Here is a 19,653-nt window from a genome sequence, read left to right on the forward strand (position 1 = left end):
ACTTATCAACTGATTTAGGTTTAAAAAGTCATTTTGTGTCATACAAGTCACATATTTTACATAATTCATATTTTTCAGTTAGCTAGTTTAAATTAATATTTTTCATATCCATCTTTTCTTTTTTATGCACTGTAGATTCTGCTATTCCCCATATTTTACAGCCCATAATTATCGGTTAGTGTCCAGAATAAAGTGTCCTGCCCATTAACTCTTCTTATGGTACATTTATGTGAATGCAAATATAAGCCTCCTAAATAGAAATATTGCCATAGCTTGTTGAATTTTAAGAAAAGTGGTTAAAATTGAATTTGTTCTGCACTAAATGCACTTTGTTTACATAATACAGCAGTTTTCATTGGATTTACAATAATAGCATTATCCCTGCCTAAGTGGTACCATGATACTGACTGTTAGCTTTCATGGCTTCATTTTAATACTGATCGGATTATGATGTGCAACCCTTGACGTGTATAACATCCCAATCCCCTCAGACTTAATGTGAGGTTTATCCATTAACCACCACCTGTATTTGAATCCTCTTGGAGAAGTGTTTGAGGAGAAGACGTGAGAACAATCTGGCCTAGAAAACAACTTCGGTCTGAAGCACTTGACTCAACTTAAAAAAACGAATACCGCAGCAAACACTGACTCACACAAAACCCTGCAACGTCTTCTCTTTTACCTTGGTGACACCATCCGGGGAGCCCAGGTACCCGGCGGGTAGATTCGCCGCCACAGGCAACTGCTGTTCATTCATGATGACTCTGCCGTCCCTCAGCAGAGGCAGCCAGGCTGTTCCCACTGTGGAGGAGAGGTGAAGTCACATATTCACACATTATCCACAGCAGACAGATGCGCAAATTGTTATTTGTATTTTTCACTTGTTTTTATTCTGTTCCGACTCAAAGCTCCAACCTGGAGTCTCCACTTGGTCTTTCTTCTTGCTGTTGCTGTCACAGCTGACATGATAGAAGGTGAAGAGGAGGTGATGCTTCTCATGCAGCTGGGTGGGGAGCTCCATCTTTATCTGATGGAGAGAGAAACACAGATTCCTGAGGTTGGTGCTTTAATACAGAGGAAGCTTTGCTGAGAAGAATGAAAGGGAGAAAATGCCAGCTGAGCGTTTTCAGTGAGGATTCAACGAAGAGTTGAACTCAGACAACATGAAAGAAGATGAGAGGTCCCACCATAAATCAAAATAAACAGCTTAAGAATCTGAATATCAAATGACCCACAGTACTGATTACACTGATAATGAGATGTCACCTCATCGTAGAACTCCGGGTTCTGCTGGTGGTGCAGGATGGCTGCATACGCCTGCTTGGTGAACAGAGGACCTCCTGGACGACCATAGATGCACTGCAGAAGATGCAGAACGCAGGAGATAACATGAGCTTCTGCAGAATGCAAACAACTGAATCTTTACTGTGTGCAGCCTTTGTACAGGATGTGTTCATGCACCTTCAGTGGTTGGGCCTCATCTTCATCAGAATCCTTGAATTCAATGCAAACAGCAATGTTCCTGGCCTGAATCAAAAGAGAAAGAAGGCACATTTAAATGGAAAAGCAAGAACTAGTTCATGATGACATCCCCGCTGTCCTGGACCCAATTTCACGCCTGTCATTATCCTCACTGTTCCTCTGTGTGCATTTCAGATGTCCATTAGTTTCAAGGAAAGGAGGGGAAATATTACAGGCAGCTCTGATTTAAAATAAAAGAGGGCAGAGATGACAGATGAGGGAGAGAAGGCAGGTTCCTATATGGAGCTGACCTAGTGAAAACAACATCCCACTGTTAATGCATTAAACAGAAGCTGCTGCTATGCACCAGGATAATTCTATCCAGCTCTGCTGCTTGGCTGAAGGAGCTTGAGGCGGCTGCCAGTTGCCCGGCTGAGCAGGAACACAAAAATGATGATGATAAGAGAACGCCTGCCAAACAAAAGCATTACTTTCCAAAGAGAGTGAGCCATAACCTCTGTTAGTGTTACTGCTACTCATCTGTACTCCACAGACCTTCGTGAAGGATTTCTGCCCGTCGTACTTGAGTTGTTTGGGGTAGACGTACAGGTGGTTCTTATAGATGGTGAACGGTTGCGAGCACTTAGCGATGCAGGGTACGAACTCCTCCACCTCCAGGAGAGCACTGCCCGGCCCGTCGCCTTCGAAACTCTTCACCGGGATGTAGGAGGAAGTGACACAATCTGCAAGCAGGAAATGAGGGAAGTTACAGAGGTCAAGCTCAGAGTCATATGGTTATAAATAGATAGTGATTTACTAAATATTTAGAAGGGTTTACTGGTGACATCCGGGGGCACACTGTCGATAGTTACATCTAAGTTCCCTAAGAGCACAGGCAGTTTGGCCATTTTCTCTGGTCTGTTGGGAAAACAGAGAGAGAAGCAGCAATTATGAAAACATCTCAAAACTAATTATGATAATATCTCAAAAGGAAAGAGGGGAGAGAAGGGAGATAACGGACTTTCTGAAGTCAGTTAGCAGTTTGAACATGTCCTCGTCTGACAGCTTGCTGCTGTCCTGTCGGTAAAGAGCTGAGAAGCGAGACGTCTTGTCCAAAGTTCCCGACGCATCTTTGAACACAGGCCTGCAGGGAGGGAAAAACAGAGGAACATTGAATATACTGGAGATTGGAGATAGAAGAAACTTCAGTTCACTGCAGTTTCAATTCAGTTTATAAGCAGTGTATTAAATCATCATATGTCAGTACATGTGTAAGTAAGTCCCCTTAAGATTTTATATTAATTGGAACAACAGCAGCTGTTTCCCTCTGCTTACAGTCAAACTCTGGAAATTGCCTGCTCTCAAATTTCCAGACATCTGATATTGTTCATGTCTGAAATCTTTAATACAGACATGACAGCATCACTGATCTGTTTCCCACCTTGCAGCCCAGGCGAAAGGCATCCTGTACTGTCCCAGTCTGTTACAAGCTGTCTTTGCATTCTTCAGCACCTTCTGAGCCATCTAGACAGGAACACAAGGGATTCGTTTTACAAGTGAATTATTCTACTTAAGCACAACTTCATTTACAGCTACTTTCTCACTGTCTCGCCGAGTGTGCAAACCTTAGCAGAGTCCGAGCTCTTCATGTAGGGCTCAGTGCAGTGAGTAATCCCCCCCTGCAGGACCTTCTCAATCCTGGCCACTAGGAAGATCTCTGGGTGGGGGCATGTGACTGAGAACACCCCCTGCTTGGGGTACTGGAGAGCCTCCTCTGGGAGCCTGCGGCTGCTCAGCACTCCATCACCTCCACTGCCGTTAATCTGCACATCCTGCCTGTTACCAGAACCTGCTGTCATGTGTCGGACCAGTGGATGGTTGAGATCCACGTGGAAGTCGGCTGAGATCTTCCTGCTGTTCTGGACGTCAAAGAAGGACAGGACCACGTAGAAGGGCTCCACCTTCAAAGAAAGAGGACAGGAAGGGAAAGATGAGACAAGAACAGAGTAGAAACTAACTGTGCGGATCCGTCCTAATGCATCTCACATTTTCCATCGCCACTGATGTAATTCATTTGCCCATTCACTCTTTCCGCCATGACCGTTACACAAACCCATCTCTGAGTGAGCGTGAGTGTACCAGAGCTAATGGCTGTGGTTTCCCGGCTGAGTGCCGAGTGTTACGGAGGACGACTCCTTCTACAGAGACAGAGACATCGGAGAGTGACGGAGAGTCAGACTGGTGCTAATGCATGGTGGGAGGCCCGAGCTGGTTGCAATGATGACCACCATTCCCTTTGCCTACAACACCGGTCCAGTGGGCCATCTGAGCTGCTGGGATCTTCTTAACTGATAGACCTCGTTTGCTAGAGGATATTTCCCAGAATTAAAGAATTAAAACATGTTCCTGTACCTGTAATCACGTGGGCATCCTACATCTGAAAACCTTGATCAAAAATAGATCATTAAACGCTATCAGCTGTATTTCACGTACATTGGTTGTGGGTCCCTCTTCATTCTCTGCGACGCAGCCCTGCAGGTTGAAGGACAGGTCGTTGCAGCGGACCAGGACGCGCTTCCCGAACTTCTCTTCAAACTGACGCACGTCTGGTTCAATGCCAGAAAGGTCCAGTTTCTATATGGAAACAGAAGATATGTCAGGTCATTTAAATATTGTCAACACATAATGCACAGAGCTTCACAGTCAGGTTTTTTCTTCATCACCTGTGTGTAAGGGTCCAAAGTGAAGAGTTTCAGGCGAGCTTCACTTCTCATTTTGGACTCGATATCTCGGGCGGTCTGTCATAAACAAAGCAAAACACGGTATAGATTAGTGAGCAGAGGGATGGGATGATGTTACTGTCTGCTTAGTCACTTGATGCATTAATGGTATGAAACATTCATGAGAGCAGGTTAATGTGGAATTTGCAAATACATAATGTTTGTTTTCAGACTGCCACGTTCCACTGCTGGACGCCTGTGCAGCACTGGTGCTGACCTCGTCTGGCCTCTGCATTTGGACCGTGCACAGTAAACCAGATGTTTGCTTGGTTAGTACCAACAGGAAGACGAGGGGACCTGCTCGCAAATACAGCTGTTGAGCTACTCTGCTGCAAGTTGAGCTCCAGGTCCAGGGGAAGTCATGTGGACACCCAAAGCCCCTCCTCAACAAACAACCACATAAGGTAAGCTGCTGTTTGTTTCGTGGCCCCAGCTATTTGCTGAGCATCGATTCAACATGCTAGAGAAGATGGAAACAACAGGCTACCTGAAAGCTGTCTTGAAAACCTCCGGGGGTGAGGTCTGTTTTTCCGTGCTCCTCATCTGTTGGAGAGATCAACACGAGCCGTGTGTGCTTAGGCAATTATATAAAAACATAATGATGTGTTGGTCCCTCTCTATGAGGAGGGAACGAGAATTACAAGAGAAAGAACTGTAGCAGCATCTGACTGAAGAAATGAATTATTCCACTGGGGAATAGGCAAGTGGCTGGAGGGGCAGCAAGCATCAAAAAAGACAAAGACAAGAAAACAGACACAAACACCACCAGGAGGGGGAATTAAAGACATGCAAGAATAATTCAGCTGCTACTTTAAACAAGGATGAAATGGAAAGGAACACACCATCGTGCAGGTCTCCATTCCTCTTCTCCTGCATGGCCTGCTCAAAGCTGCTGTGGAGGATCTTGTTGAGGGTTCCGATCCACTCGTCCATCTCTGCCTCGCTGTCTGCAGCCAGAAGGAACGTGCTCTTATCCTGCATCTTCAGCTCGAAGGCGAACCGACGCACTTTGCTGTTCTAAAAGAAACAAACATTGATTTCAGATTTAATTCAACATGAATTGAAGCCCAGGATCTAAGGGTCCTACTGAGCACAAGGTTCATTACCTGAACAACCCCCATGCATGAATCAAGGAAGATGGTTCCTTTGGGTTCTTTGGAGGTGTTCTCATCTTTGTAGAAGTTGAGGTTGTATGATCCATCTCCAAGCTGAGCCAGGTGGAAGTACCTTCTCTTGAAAGACTAGAGGAGGAACATGGAGATCGTTAACAAGGCAAAACCAAACGGCTTCTATCTCCCTAGAAGAACTTTCACTTCACTCTTGTTCAGGATGACCTCCATTGTCTGTAGGTCAAGTCTCAAGTAGTTTTACTGTAGAACTTTGGAGAAAATTAAGGTAAAATTCTGTTACTTCTTCAATATGGCATCAATGACTTACTCCTATTCCACATTATAATTCAAAAAGAGGTCTCCCTCATATACATGTTTCCTAAAATGATTAAAACAAGAGAGCTTCTAACCGCACAGTTTCACTTCACAGCTTATTCAAATATCTGCTTACACCTGAATCATTCATTAGTTGTTTGTCAGAAGTTGTGGATCAGTCAACATGTGCTTGTGCTTGTGATGCTGCTTTCAGTCATGGAAGCAGAGAAGAGTGAGGGAGCTTGGATTTAATTGAAGCGTTAACTCTTTTGTACTCACACGCATAGTCACACTGATTGCACTGTTCATGTTGCCTTTGTACAGCCAGCCGTGTTTTGACACTCCTCCCTTCTGGGATCCCAGGGAGGCTGTGTCCTGCAGGAGGAGACGCACACATTAAGGCTTTTAAACAAAGAACTACAAACACATGTCTTCTTATCTCCTATACGCACTCCAACACTTAATTAACATGTTTTGCTTTGGGATTAGAAAGCCTGTTGAGTGCCCTGGAGGCCAGTGACTGTGTGTTCAATCCTGAGAAGAATCCTCTTCATTAAAATCAACATCTACACTGCACTTTATTAACCTCGGGGGATTTCAGCCATGACGCTGTGTCCATTGAAGGTCACTGGCCTTCAGTTAAATCAATATCTAAAGCAAGGTAATTATCTGGAACGGATGTGCTCGTAAAACTCGACAAGTGTCATGAAGACGTTGTTCATTCCTGGAAAGGGCCTGGGCCCCGAGCATTGAAGAAAAGTAAAGGTTGGCTCGTGAAATCAGATAAAAAGGACACAGCATGGTACGATAAATTAAAGAATATTGTTTGTGTTGTGTTTGAACAGCGAGGCCTGACTCTGCAGGGTCGTTGTTTTTAATACTTCAGGGGTTTGCTGAAGAGCCAGCTGGGTTCTTCACATGAGCAGAAGTGAACCGTGAGAACGAGAGGAGGAGAAAGCTCCGGATGAACTTACCTCGTCTTTTTCCACGTCTTCATCCACCTCAAACAGATGAGCTGCCAGTTTCTCTGGTCTTGACACCTTACTGAGAGGAAGCATAAAGGTTTTCTTTTAAAAGTCAACATTTCATGCACAAATGTCCTTCCACCTTAATGAGTAATAGTTGTGACTTCATGTGGTGGAAAAATCGCCAATTACTTGTTCATCTCTAACAAGCACCATCACCACTTTTTTATAACCAAGTTGTTATGATTAACGCGCATAGAGTTTATATTCTTGTGACACCAGATTTAAGGTATACTACTCAAAGGTAAAAGGAGGGTTGACTAAAACTAAACACACATTGTGACTGTGTGGCTCTAAGAATTATTTCAAAGCTACTTCGAAATGCCTCTAGCCTTTCAGGATGTGGCTGAGATAGCAGCTGCTTCTCTTAAGTGCAGCTCCAACCCCAGACGGACAGTTTGCCCTTTGACTTTTACAGGACCCAGCGTGCTCTGGGGAACTTGTAGTATAAACAGTGTCAAGGCCAAGGCCAGGGCTTGTCTCGTTTTTATTCGACAACGTTTTAAACATGACACGCAACATCTGCAAAGCACATTCCTGTCCTTAAGGAAAGTGGCTCGACCTAGGACACATAATGCTTTGTGAGATTTCCTGTGCGTTATAATGGCATCAATCAGCAGCAGTCCCAGAATAGCGCTGCCTATCCTTGGCAAAAGAATACATACGAAGCTTTCTATTGTTGTTGCAGAGCCTCTAAGACACAGACTTCCGTGTTTCTAGTGTTCAGACTAAAACATTCTCTGAGGTGTAAACAAAGGCCGGTGTCATTGAACACAGGGATCTCCAAACCTCCAACCCCCAAAAGAACGGTGCCATGCACACACATGCAAACTCCTTTATCCCTGGAGGTTGTTGAAGCATACAAAGAATATTGATTTCTTTATGTTTGCAATATTTTGTTGATTAACAAATGCTATTTTTAATAGTTTTTCAATTTAGTTTTATTGATTGATGCTCTTCTGACATGCATCTGAGAATGTACTCTGTCTTCTTTCACTATTCATGTCCGTGCAGAGAAATGTAAAAGCGGTTAACTCACGAAATCATTTGAGAATAAACCAACAGTCTGATAATGGACCTGTCAGAAAACTGGTTTACATTTGAAAACACCTGTCAGTGGACGGAGCACTCACTTTGGCAGCTGACGGAAGTCTCCAGAATACTCCTCATACTTGTAGTTGACCACGTGCCAGTCGGACTTGTAGGTTTTGATGCACTGCAGAGACAGAAAGTGAAGCAGAGCAATTTCAACAAGAGCAAATTAAGTAATGTGCGTACAAACATAGTCCAGACATGGACAGACTCAGGAATCCAAAAGGATCCATGTTGAGATACACTTTTAAAAGTGAAAGCATCAAATGTGCCTAAAAACTGAGAAAACCTCCCTATCGACAGAACATGTTGAGTGAAAAATTTATTCTGAAAGAGAACATCACATTTGTAAAAGAAAAGGACACGCTGCAGCTCCAGATGTAGAGATGATGTAACTCCTGGACGCAGCCGTGGGGGACTATCCCCTATCGGGCTCTATCAGGCCGCACCCAGAGATACCCCAGCACACAGCCCCCCTGAAACAACACGCCGTGGATCCCATCTGTGGCTATTACACCCGTGTGTCAGGAAACATGGGCGGTTGGAGAACACCACTGCAAGTTCACTTAAAGGCTAACAGCAACATGCTGGACATGCACCGTATCGGCTTTCCCTTGTCTCACGTTCATCTGAGTGCTCGACAAACGTTTTTCTTTTCACAAGCTTTCTCTGAAAATCTCATCAGCTCGGCTGTATCTTCACTGTTACTATAAACAGAGCGGAATGAATCTGGGCCTGAGCTCCGGTATCTAACTCACGGTGTGAGAGTCAGTTGCTTTCTCTGGACAGAAGCAAAGCACCTGTGTTTCCAAACAAAAAGATGGGGCAGGTTCGGCTTTGGCCAAAGTAAAGATCGGACGAATCCAGGTATGTGTTGGTTTTACCTCTTGGACAAACAGTGAGTGAGCTTCTTTCTCAGCAGTCTCCGGCACGGTGGAGAACAGAGTCCTGCCCTGGCGCTGGAGGGTTGAGATCTGAGGAGAGAGACGGAGAGCGGGCATGAAGAACAGGCTGAGAGAAGAGATTGGCAGATCAGATTAGACCTGCCGGTGCTTCTAAACCTCATAAACATCCAATACACGCAAAGCTCATCGCCAGCTGGCTCGTTTAATACAATATTATTATCCTGATGGTTTTCTTTTATTTAAGAAGTTGAGAATTATGTATTTGCAACATAAGACATTCTAAAAAGAGTTTTGTCCATATACGAGTTGACTCTGACCCTCTATGAGAGAAAAGGCATTGTATGTTTCTAATCTTCAAAAAATATTTTCATCGAGAGCAGATTTTAAAGGATCAGGATTGTTCTACCTTCAGGGAAATATTGTATTTGGTGCACAGAAATAAAAGCTTTATCCAAAACTAACTCTCATCTAAAACTAATGAATAGGGATGTTGAAACGGACGCTCCTGAAGCAATAAGGGGTCTAACTTTCTATTTTCTATTTCAGATATAAAGCCAAACATCCCAGTGTGGCCCAAGCAGCCTCAAGTGGATTGTCCTGCTTATTCTGGGTGCCAAGTACAGTTTAAGTCAATTATCTTTATATGTGTAAACAGAAATTAAAGAATTTATAGTTTTTTTGAGTAGATGTGAGAAAAAAACTCTACTGCAGGGAATCTTGTGCAGCTTTCTCTTGCTGGAGTCATCATTCCTCCCCTTGCTGGTCTTATTAGACGCATACAACTGACGAGAGCGAGGATCCATGTCGGGGAACAAAAGGCGCCTCAGGGCATCACGACCGTCCTCAGCTATTGGACGCTGCAACCACCATCGCTCCCACTTGGCGATCGCTGCTTTTCTCCACAGCCCAGTAAGATGAGTGGGACGCAGTGGCACAGTGACCTAGTTTTATCATAAATCTACGACTCTCACACTGGGAAATATATATAGTTGCTGAACCTCTGGCCCTGTGTGTCCAGTTCACTCACACAACAGCTATCAGAGACCTGTCAGTGAGCTGAGTTTATTCAGTCCTGTGTGTGTGCAGGTCAAATAAAGTTCCTATAAACCACTTGCAATGAGGAACTGTCTGAAGGGAAATATTCAGTCCAATAATGCAGCGGTTTGGCAATAAACGATTTGACCTGATGCTTGGAAAATACTGATGTTAAGCTTTTGTTGTAGCTGCTTATAAAAGGGAATATTCCACTTAACTTAACCCTGGTTTATTGTGAGATGATCAATGGACTACCACTCTTATAGGAAGCTGATATAATATATAAAATAAAATAATTAACATAAAAGGGGATACGGTAAAACTGCAGGGGCTGAGCTTCACTGCGATTATAGATTATAAAAGGGTGATTAGATAAAGGGGGAATATTCATTAATGGGTGAACGATCAATTAGAAGTGTGCCACTTCACAGGCGATGCTGCAGCTCCATGTTTCTCCCAGTCTGCATTTTCACCTACTCACTCAAAAACAAACCATTTAACAGAGACTGCCTGCCTGTCACTTCACTGTCAACGATCTGTGAGGAAGAACTGCTGGCTGCCAATTAACAGCGTTCCATTCACAGCCATTAAACCAGCACTTTGATGGGCCTCCACTGGGCCACAGGAGTCTCTTCCCAGTGGCAGTGGCGCTGCAGGGCAGATAGTGTGATGCCAGAGAGAGATTACATTCACTAACATGTAGAAATCTGGGCAGAGTGGTTAGGGACGGGCGGAGAGACATCTTCTGAAGTCCTCTTTTCACTTTGACCAATGAAAGTGATGAAATGTAAAGTTATGTGTCTGCAGGATAAAAAGATTCAAGACTCTGGGTGAGCAAAATATCACATTTCATTCCAAACCTCACAAATAACCTGTTTTAAACTGAAATGTTATTTTGAGCTTTGCCCCAGATTTAAACTGCATATGCCCTCTCTCCATGAATACACATGTAGAGAAAGTTATGGTGGTCAACGCTTCACCTCGTTTTACCTCCTTCCACCACGCTCTCTTTTGCATGCCCTGTTACCGTGTGTGCATGTGTGTGTGTGTGTGTGTGTTTCCATATGTGTGTGAATCTGTGCAGCACGTGCACACGCTGGACCCACATGTCTGGCCAACTCCCTCCCTCTCCTCTGTAAGCCCAGTGATGTAAAACATATGGCAGGTTAGACCGATGGACGGACGGGGCCAGACACACACACACACACACACACCCTCACACACACACAGAGGGCAGTTACTAATGGCTGTGCGCTGTAGACGGCCTTGTAATGAAAACCACTCATCATCTACTGATTGTGAAATAGTGTGAAGACGGACTGTAGGCTGTAAAACGTCCCGCCCTACGGCCCCAGCACTTTCTCTGTTGTTGCTGGAACTTTAATTCACAAGTATGTCTATTGTGTGCAAAACAACAAGGAGGCTGGTCACAAACACATAGTTTCATTCATATGAAAGAAAGGAAGGAATTTCCTAGACCAGCTCAGCTCTACAGTTTTCATAATTGATGCTACGTGGTGGATTTGTGAGTCAGACTTATTGATTATCACCAGACTTGTTCTTAAAAGTTTGATTTCTTCTTGTTTATTTTTTCATTCGACTTGAAGAATGCCAAACATTTGAGCCTGAGTCTCTTTGTGTTTTTCTCGCCTTGTCTCAAAATTGGGAGTGGACCCTGCTGAGCTCCTTTCTCAGCCCTGCGGTGATGTAATGTTGACACAGTCTCTGAGCTCCTTTGACTACAGGCCACAGATCTGTGAAGCGTGTAAATGTTTAGAAGACGCAGAGCCAACGATCACATGCAGCACATGTAGAAGTATATTTTACACACAGGTTTCCCAGGTAATTTGCCTACATGTGTTAAAATCAACCTGATTTAGCTAAAGGATGTGTTTTCCTTTCTTTGCATTGACACATTTGAAGGAGCGTTGGAAATGGCAGGTTCTGGTCACACCGCTGTGATGCAATCGGTCTTCAGATACAGGGAAACAGCTGAAGCTATCACATCGTAGCACTGAGCAGCTGAAGACTCAGATCTTAAGAGTTGGTTGAGACCAAACACAGCGCGGAAGATTCAATATTGGACTCGAAAAGTGGCCAAATGAAGTAACCATATCATACCCCAGATTCAAGGTGATCCATCAGAGTCTGAGGTCTGAACAATCATTTACACACAGGGCTCAGCGAGTCCGTCTCACCTGGAAGTCGTCGGTGGGAAACTGCAGCATGTCCCGCAGAACATCACTGATGATCTGGGTCTTCCTCTGGAGAAGCACATTCTCATAGTCCAGAGGCTCGATGATCTTCGGCTTGACCTAAAGGAGCAAAAGAGAAAATATCAGTCCGTGTTTCACCTTAACGTTTGTGTGACTCGAAACAAAAGGTGGAGTTAACCCCGACAGTTTCATCAATGTACACATGAGGGGAGTCTGGGGTGCTGCCTGTCTGGACAACAAGTCGCCATTGTCCTCTCACAGAGTGACAGGCTGGCATCTCAGCAGCAGGAACTGGCACAGAGACGGACATGTTGGTTAAGAGAGAGGGAGACACTCGACGAGCGGGAGGTTGTGTGTGTGTGTGTGTGTCACTGTACCAGTCACTGAGTCATGAGCTCACATGCTCAACCTGATTGTAAACTGCAGCTCTGCCCGAATCCCAAAGAATGGGCCAGAGCTCCTCATACCGTTCCCCACTGCAGGAAGATGGAGGGTCCAAACTCTCCATTCCAGAGTAAATCCTCATAGCTGCAGCTTTATAACAGAGAGGGCGTTGTAAGACAAGGGTAAAGATAAATGAGCCTGAGCAGAGATTAAACATCAGCTCCATGATACCACACAGAAGACCACCAGCGCTGCCGCCCTCACAATGCCTGGCTGGGACATCAGAAAACAGATCTTCACATATGACCCACACGTGTGGCCCAAGTAAACAGAACTTTGATCTATTTAAAAAGAACTGAGGCAGAGTTTTGACTTTTAAATACTTCACAATCTGGAAAGCTGATACGACAAAGCAGGGTCTGCCTGGCTTTCTCTCTTGGCACATGTACGAGTACAGCTTGAAGGATTTCTGAGTATCTGAGGTAGGTCTGCAACAAAAGAATAGTTTCACTCCTAGTCGAATTTGGCTTTTTTACGAATCATCATCAGAATAGTTGTTAAAACAAATCAAGAAGCTGATCAAATAAACAAGATGGTTAAAACCAGGACTTATTGCCCATCTCTCCGGCCTGGATGTGGCCACCGGGCGTGAATGTGATGCAGATTATTCGGGTTGGCCTCCTGATCCGCATCCAATGAACACATAACAAGCAGACGCCAATTAAACCCACGTCTGACCACAGATCTACATTCGGATTGGTCCGGCCGACCCTCCTGATGATGTAATGTAAATATCCCTGCACATCTCTCAGCACTATGGACGTAAAAGATCATCTGATAAGTAGAAAATCTTCTGCCCTGATTGGCGGCTGGGCAATGGCCATTCAGACGGAAGACAACACAGCTGGGAACTGAGCGACTTCTTCCCTGTAATTATCACCCATGAATACGTTAGAAACTGATGAGGGAGATTATTGTAAAGTTGAAATTGAAATACCGTCAGTTTAATAATACTGTTACTGAACTAGTGAGCTGATCTTCATTTGCATTTAGGGAAATACGATGACAACTGAGCAAAATGCCAGTCAAACCAGGATAAGAGCAACTTTCTTTATAGAAATGCAGGAGAAAATATTGTTATTTATGGTGAATAACTCTGCAGCCAACTTGTCAAAGTCCCCGACTCTCAGCTCAGGAGCCATCAATGAACAAAGGGAGCCACCAGTGCTCCATTTCCTAAAAAAAGATCAACATTCAACCCCCAGGAGACTTGTACCCTGAAGCTGCTATTTCCCATTTCCGTCCAACCTCTTTAAAAGATCTTCAAAGCTGCTCTTGAGAGGAAATCTAAATAAAAAGCTCAGATCACGTTGCACCAAACTCCCCCAAAAACGAGGAAAACCTTAAAATGTACTTCTATTTATAAGATGGCAGAGCAGAGACTTACCGCTGCCACCTGTGACACAGCCTCCACCTCTGCCTCAATCTCCGCCAGGCTCCTGTACTGCTGAGGAGACTCTATCACCATCTCCCTTTTGGGGGCTTTGCCTGCCCGGCCCTGCATGCTGTCCCGGTGCAGCCTGGAATCAGGTGGAGGACTCACCACACACACACGCTGCCATGCCACTAAGTCGCCTGCAGTCTGCGAGTGGGTTGTGAGAGCTCCAGTGAGATTCCCTCTCTACTCAGTCACAATAGCCCAGCCTCCCTCTCCCTCTCCCTCTCTCTGGCTCTCATCAGGAGGGTAGGGCGCCTCCCACCCCGACAGCTGTGCAGCTGTGTGTGTGTGTGTGTGTGTGTGTGTGTGTGTGTGTGTGTGTGTGTGTGTGTGTGTGTGTGTGTGCTATACAGTATGTGATTTGTGAGAGCAGGAATGGAGGAGCAATCAACCACTCCCCCATTAAAAACTTAGCAGAGGCCCAGAGAGCATGTCGTCATCTAGCTGCTTCACCTGGCTATTGTGTGTGTGTATGAGTGTGTGTGTGTGTGTGTGTGTGTATGTTTGTTGAAAACATAAAGTGTGAGAAAACGCAAACGTTTTTGCTTTGGTATACATGTTTTTCACTTTAACGATTAAATAACCTGGGGCTAAGGGAAAACTATTTTGTTTGGGAGGGATCTTGAAAATAAACAGAAAAGTAGAACTTTATTTAAACATTTGACGTACGTTATTGTGTGATTATAGCGGAATATATATTTTAATTATACTGTAATTTATATGACATACTCTACAACTATAATGTTATTACCTAATTACTGTAACTACACTTTTATCCACAAAATGTTACAGGCTGCATTTACAGAACATAACTACAGCTTATTATATATTATCTGACATGGACATAAGAATAGCATTGGAGCTGCATCACATGATGACAAGAGGACAGAAATCAAATCCTATGGATCCCAGAGCTGCAGCTTACAGCTGGAACATCCAACCACAGACATGGTATTTAGAAACTTTATCTATGATGATGAAGTTCAAATCCCCGCTGATATTCTGCTTTGCTTTGAACTGTTGCTGTGCCGTATCCGCTGCAGCAGGCGCCCACAGCAGGATCTGTGAAAACACACTTCCCCTTATCCAGCTCTCAGAAGCAGCGCACACTTACGCAGAGTCCTGCAGCTTCAGGAACGGTTTGAGTTTTTCCGCTTGTTTCTCCATCCACTCATTCTTTCTGCGGTTTAATGTTTAAAGGGGGCGCTGGATTAGCCGGGGTCTTTCTGTCAGCGTGCATGTTTCAGAGCGATGGCATTTAAAGTTCTCAGTGAGGAATTACTGTGGGAAAATGAGGCTAATCGTGTATTCTGAAGATGTTTTTCTGTCTCTAATGCTGCATTACACAACTCCCCAAACCACAATGCTGTTTACAAGCCGCTTGATTAATAACTCATCCAATTATGTCTGTGGGTTGAGAAGTTAGGCGGAGGACACACCACAGGTCAGGACGGCTTCAGAGACCATCAGCTTCATCATGCAGCACAGAGATGGGGAAGGATGTGTGTGCAATAGTTTCACCTCTTTGTACTGCAGGGTTCTCTGATGTGTGTGGCGCTGAGCAGAATTTGCATAACTTGTTTTAACTGTATTCGCTTCAAAGGGACTGGAACTGGAGAAATAACTTCGTTCCAAAGGAAAACAACAGGAAACGGCCCCAGTGGCTGGTGAGTAGCAGGGTTTCTCCAGAGAGGAGGCCTGACAGAAAGCTTGGACCTCAGCAGAATGATAAGATGCTCTCAGAACTTTGTGCTTTTGGATCCTGAGTTACTCAAATCTGACAGAACAGTCGGAGCAGCATGAAACCAGCCGACTCAGCACCAGCGTTTTGAATTGAAGAACAGACTCTTAGTAAAATACATTAACATCCCCATCTGCTGCTCCACCTCCTGGTTCTGCTGGGACAAGACAGACTAATGAACCTTGTGTGGTGACACCTGAGGGGTGCCCCAGGGAATTGTGGGAAAGATGTCCTATTCAACCATTTTGAAATGTTGTCAGCCCTGAGATAAAAAGTCATATTTAGTCATCCTTCTTATTTCCAGTTCTTTTAAGTCAAATAAAACTCTTAAATAGCAATAAGCAATAAGATTCCATCCCACTGATTTAACAATTTCTTCTGAGAAAGATGCTTTCTAACATCTGCATTATTAATAAATCAGAAATTAACCCTTATAAATGAATTTTAAAAAAGAAAAACATCACTAGTGCCCCTTTTATATATTCTTAACAGAGGAGAACCCCCCGAAAATAAAACTTTGCACTATACTTCATATTTACTTTGCACTGCAGGCCATACTGGGGATACTGGTGGTAAATATTAGAATTACTATGTTCTGCTATAAAACAATTGGTCTCTGATGCTCAAGCTGTCTGGAAACGTTTAATATTCCTCTTTAGGTTTGGAAATGGCTGAGAGATTAAACTAAATGGGGAAACTCGATGTCGGTTCCAAAGGATATTTGGGCTGACACATTTAAAACAAATCCTCTCCAGGTTTCTGTCCAGGTTTCTGTCTGTCTTTCCCCTGGCCTCAGTCTCTAATGGACGGCTGAGCGTCCCTGTCGTCCTGCAGAGGCCTCATCAGTGACAGCGTCACCAGCTCAGCATGATAATCAGCCTCTTGTCAAAGATCGTGGCTGCGCTGAGGTCATCCAGTTTCATTCACCCGCATCTCTAGGGCACTCGCACACCATCACGCTTCCTGGGGCTGCTGCTGCTGGTCACAGGCCAGCGTTACCACGAGGATGTGTGACTTTGTGTCTGAGCGTGTGGATAATGGCCGATGGCAGTGCAAATGATTTTACAAGGCCATCTGCTTAAGAGCTTGATGTAAAAAAGTTGTCTGAGAGAGAGAGAGAGGGATGAGGAGGTGGAGGGAGATGGCGTCCATTTGTTTTTACACAGCTTGGAGCCATTAGGACATGTAAGCCCTCCACACCCTTCCCCAGACACACACACATACACACACACATATAAACGCAGAGCATCGCACAAGTCTATGGAGGATTGCATAAGGGCCGGTTGACGTCATGTTTGGGAGCCGACCATTGCAGCAGACGCCTTGGAGACAGAAAGCGTTGGGGTGTTGCCTCAAGTGAAAAGACTCCCAGTTCAGTCTCCACATGCTCCACACACAGATCCAGGGATCACATGCTGGTTAGCTCCCTGATCCTAAACCTGCTCTTCTGTCACAAGCTATTGTCGGTCATGCAAACTGAATACACAACAATCTGTGGTCTGGCCAGTCTGCACATCAGTCAATGACTTTTCCTCCAGGTAGCACATGGAAAACATATGGGACGAGTTAAATCTGATACAGGAGACGGGAGGTTCCTGGGTCTGCTGACGTCAGAGCACTCGCCTCAGGACTGTAGAGCAACATCAGCTGAAGACTTAAACACAAAGTCGCTCAGTGAGATTCATTCTTCTGGATGTTTGACAAAGAGAGGATCAATAACTTGTCCTGGACCAGTGAGCGAGAGGTTTGTCTCAGTATAGCAGAACCTCCAGTCTACACCATGATCATAAAAACATGAACAACGACCTGAAATGACAGAAAACAACCTCACATTTCATTTTGAGGAATTTTTCTGCGATCAAGGCTTAGTCCTTGATGCCTCTTGTGTTTTTACCATTTTAAAACTCACTTGTTATAATTGGGAAATTAATAGGAAGAAATAATCCACTGCAGCAGTTAAGAGAGGCCAGCCCCAGCTTAATGGCTGCAAAGGAAACCCTGGATCCCAAATGTGATAATGGTTTCCGGTGAATGTCCTTGACTTAGCATGCACTAGCAACCCTGCTTTAACCCCCCCCCCCCCCCCCCCCCCCTGCTATTGATTGTCCATTATATCTGTTTGACTTAACCCAGGTCAGCCTACTGGCTAATGGATTTACTTCACAAGATAGTGTAGCAGTGCATACATTCAAAACCTGGATTTGACTTTCTCTGCTCACTGAAAGCAAACTTGCACAAATCCAGAGACTAACATGTGCTTCCGGCCAAATGTGAAGCTTTTGATGTGAGTCTCCAGTAGCTGATGGATCAGGGGCACTGACATATACGCTCCACTTCTGAATGTCCGTCCTCGGGGGAGTCTATTAGAAGGGTTATTAGCCTAAGATCTGCTGGTGTGGGTAGTTACTCATATTTAATCTGACGAGTTTCCCCCTCGATCGGTGAATTATTCATTATGCAACTAGTTTCGAATCTCAAAAGGGACATGATACCCGATGTGCAAAAAAAAGAAGTTAGGGTAGTTTGAATTTATTTATTTATTCAAAAGCAAATGAGTAAAACCAGTTTAGGGGGAAATCCAGTCATGGATTGCATGAAACTTTAAAAATACAACTTGGTTATGAAATAGAAAATAACAAATTACCCACATGCACAACAGCACAGAAAGAATCCTCTGAAATGGGCTTTACCAGAGCAGTGGTGGGATTCCAGAGTTGAGATCCCCTCAGACTGAGCGTCTCCTCTTCCTCCTCCAGAGCTCCGAGCTCCGCCGCCCCCTTGATGTAGCCACAGTTCCTCTCAAGGATGGAGCGCAGCCCCTCCAACAGAACCACACTGGTGGTGCATCCCATAGTGCCACCAAACACACACAGCCACCATGCAGGAAGAAAAGGAGCTCACTTGTTTCCCCAGTACATGAATTTCAGCTCCAGGCAGCTTGATCTCTCAGGCTCTACCTCGTCCACGTGGACAGAAACAGGTGCAGTGACAGGTTTCCCTGATAAGTCAAAGACAGATTCCCGGACGCTCCCTCTTTGAAAACAGATCTCAGCTGAGTTGTGTGCTGTGTGGAGATGGAGGGATGAGTGCATGGAGCGGAGAACTGCTCATTCACTCGCGGCAGGGCGTTGACTCCTCCACTCCTCTTCCTTCCTCCTTCCTCCTGCTGGCAGACAGGGATGCAGAGATGCTCTCTCCTCCTGCCTCCTCCTCGTCGCTAGCTCGCCTTCTCTCCCTCTTTTCTCACTCACTCATGCTTTCACTTCTTCCCTCCTCCCTCCCTCCCTCTCTCCCAGCAGGCTCTCGCCCTCCCTCGCTCTCACAGCACAGTCATTCCTCTTACTCGGCATGCTTTGTCAACACACACACACACACACACACACACACACACACACACACACACACACACACACACACACACACACACACACACACACACACAGACACACACTGCTGCAGACAATGTCTGATTCTTTTCCTCCTTCCTCTTTCATTTGACAATGAAATTCCAAGCGATGCAGTCATCTGTCTGATGTCATCTACATGCGCTCACATTAAAAGTGTTTAACTTCCCTTGACCCATGGAGCCTGATGCGTCATAGGACGACCAAGACAGACCTGACAACCATCTGTAAATCACCTGATTAACGTCACACCTTCCACACGTCCCCTGAAACAAGGCTGAAGGATACACGTTTGTCTCATATGAGGCTAATTTAAATTATAAATCACAAATCCCTGCATTTTTCTTCTGCTTCTCTTCAGTAGCTGATGTAAATATTACATCAGCAGCTGATACACTCAGCTACTGAGCAGCAAAATGAGGATTTGGAATTCTGCAAATAGTATCAGGAATATGTAAAGACAGTAAATATCAACTTAAGGAGATATATTGTGCTGATCATTTTAATGTGTGTTAATACTTGAGATGGTTTCCATTCTTGTATGCTCAGAAAAGATCACTTTCCACTGCTATGAGTAGGAAATGTCGACTCTACTCTAAGAGGGTTTTAAAGGCAGGATCTGGTTTTGGCTGTTTGGAGCGGAGCAGGTTGAGCACCGTGGTTTCACCTGAGCTTTATGTGACTGAAA

General features: G+C 44.7%; 1 protein-coding gene across 4 annotated transcripts in view; it reads right to left on the reverse strand.

Annotated features, from left to right (window-relative positions):
- The window catches only part of dock9b (dedicator of cytokinesis 9b), a 38,143-nt gene that overhangs the window by 12,673 nt on the left and 5,817 nt on the right, over positions 1-19,653 (reverse strand). For 2 of the 4 annotated variants that reach the window (XM_062380757.1, XM_062380756.1), the window contains exons 1-20: positions 18,252-18,777; positions 11,921-12,037; positions 8,667-8,756; positions 7,824-7,906; positions 6,640-6,709; positions 5,945-6,040; positions 5,348-5,482; positions 5,084-5,258; positions 4,729-4,784; positions 4,185-4,259; positions 3,955-4,095; positions 3,087-3,422; positions 2,903-2,985; positions 2,483-2,605; positions 2,300-2,379; positions 2,017-2,204; positions 1,462-1,527; positions 1,267-1,359; positions 916-1,027; positions 683-801 (exon numbers count right to left, since the gene is read on the reverse strand). In XM_062380757.1, the coding sequence (XP_062236741.1) occupies positions 683-801; positions 916-1,027; positions 1,267-1,359; positions 1,462-1,527; positions 2,017-2,204; positions 2,300-2,379; positions 2,483-2,605; positions 2,903-2,985; positions 3,087-3,422; positions 3,955-4,095; positions 4,185-4,259; positions 4,729-4,784; positions 5,084-5,258; positions 5,348-5,482; positions 5,945-6,040; positions 6,640-6,709; positions 7,824-7,906; positions 8,667-8,756; positions 11,921-12,037; positions 18,252-18,413 (2,400 nt within the window). In that variant the 5' untranslated portion in view covers positions 18,414-18,777. Of the gene's footprint in view, positions 1-682; positions 802-915; positions 1,028-1,266; positions 1,360-1,461; positions 1,528-2,016; positions 2,205-2,299; positions 2,380-2,482; positions 2,606-2,902; positions 2,986-3,086; positions 3,423-3,954; positions 4,096-4,184; positions 4,260-4,728; positions 4,785-5,083; positions 5,259-5,347; positions 5,483-5,944; positions 6,041-6,639; positions 6,710-7,823; positions 7,907-8,666; positions 8,757-11,920; positions 12,038-13,769; positions 13,924-18,251; positions 18,778-19,653 lie in introns of those variants that run through there. The other 2 variants (XM_062380758.1, XM_062380755.1) reach the window with 2 other exon arrangements.

Source organism: Platichthys flesus, chromosome 22 (genome assembly GCF_949316205.1).
Source record: "Platichthys flesus chromosome 22, fPlaFle2.1, whole genome shotgun sequence".
In the NCBI taxonomy this organism is placed as follows: Eukaryota; Metazoa; Chordata; class Actinopteri; order Pleuronectiformes; family Pleuronectidae; genus Platichthys; species Platichthys flesus.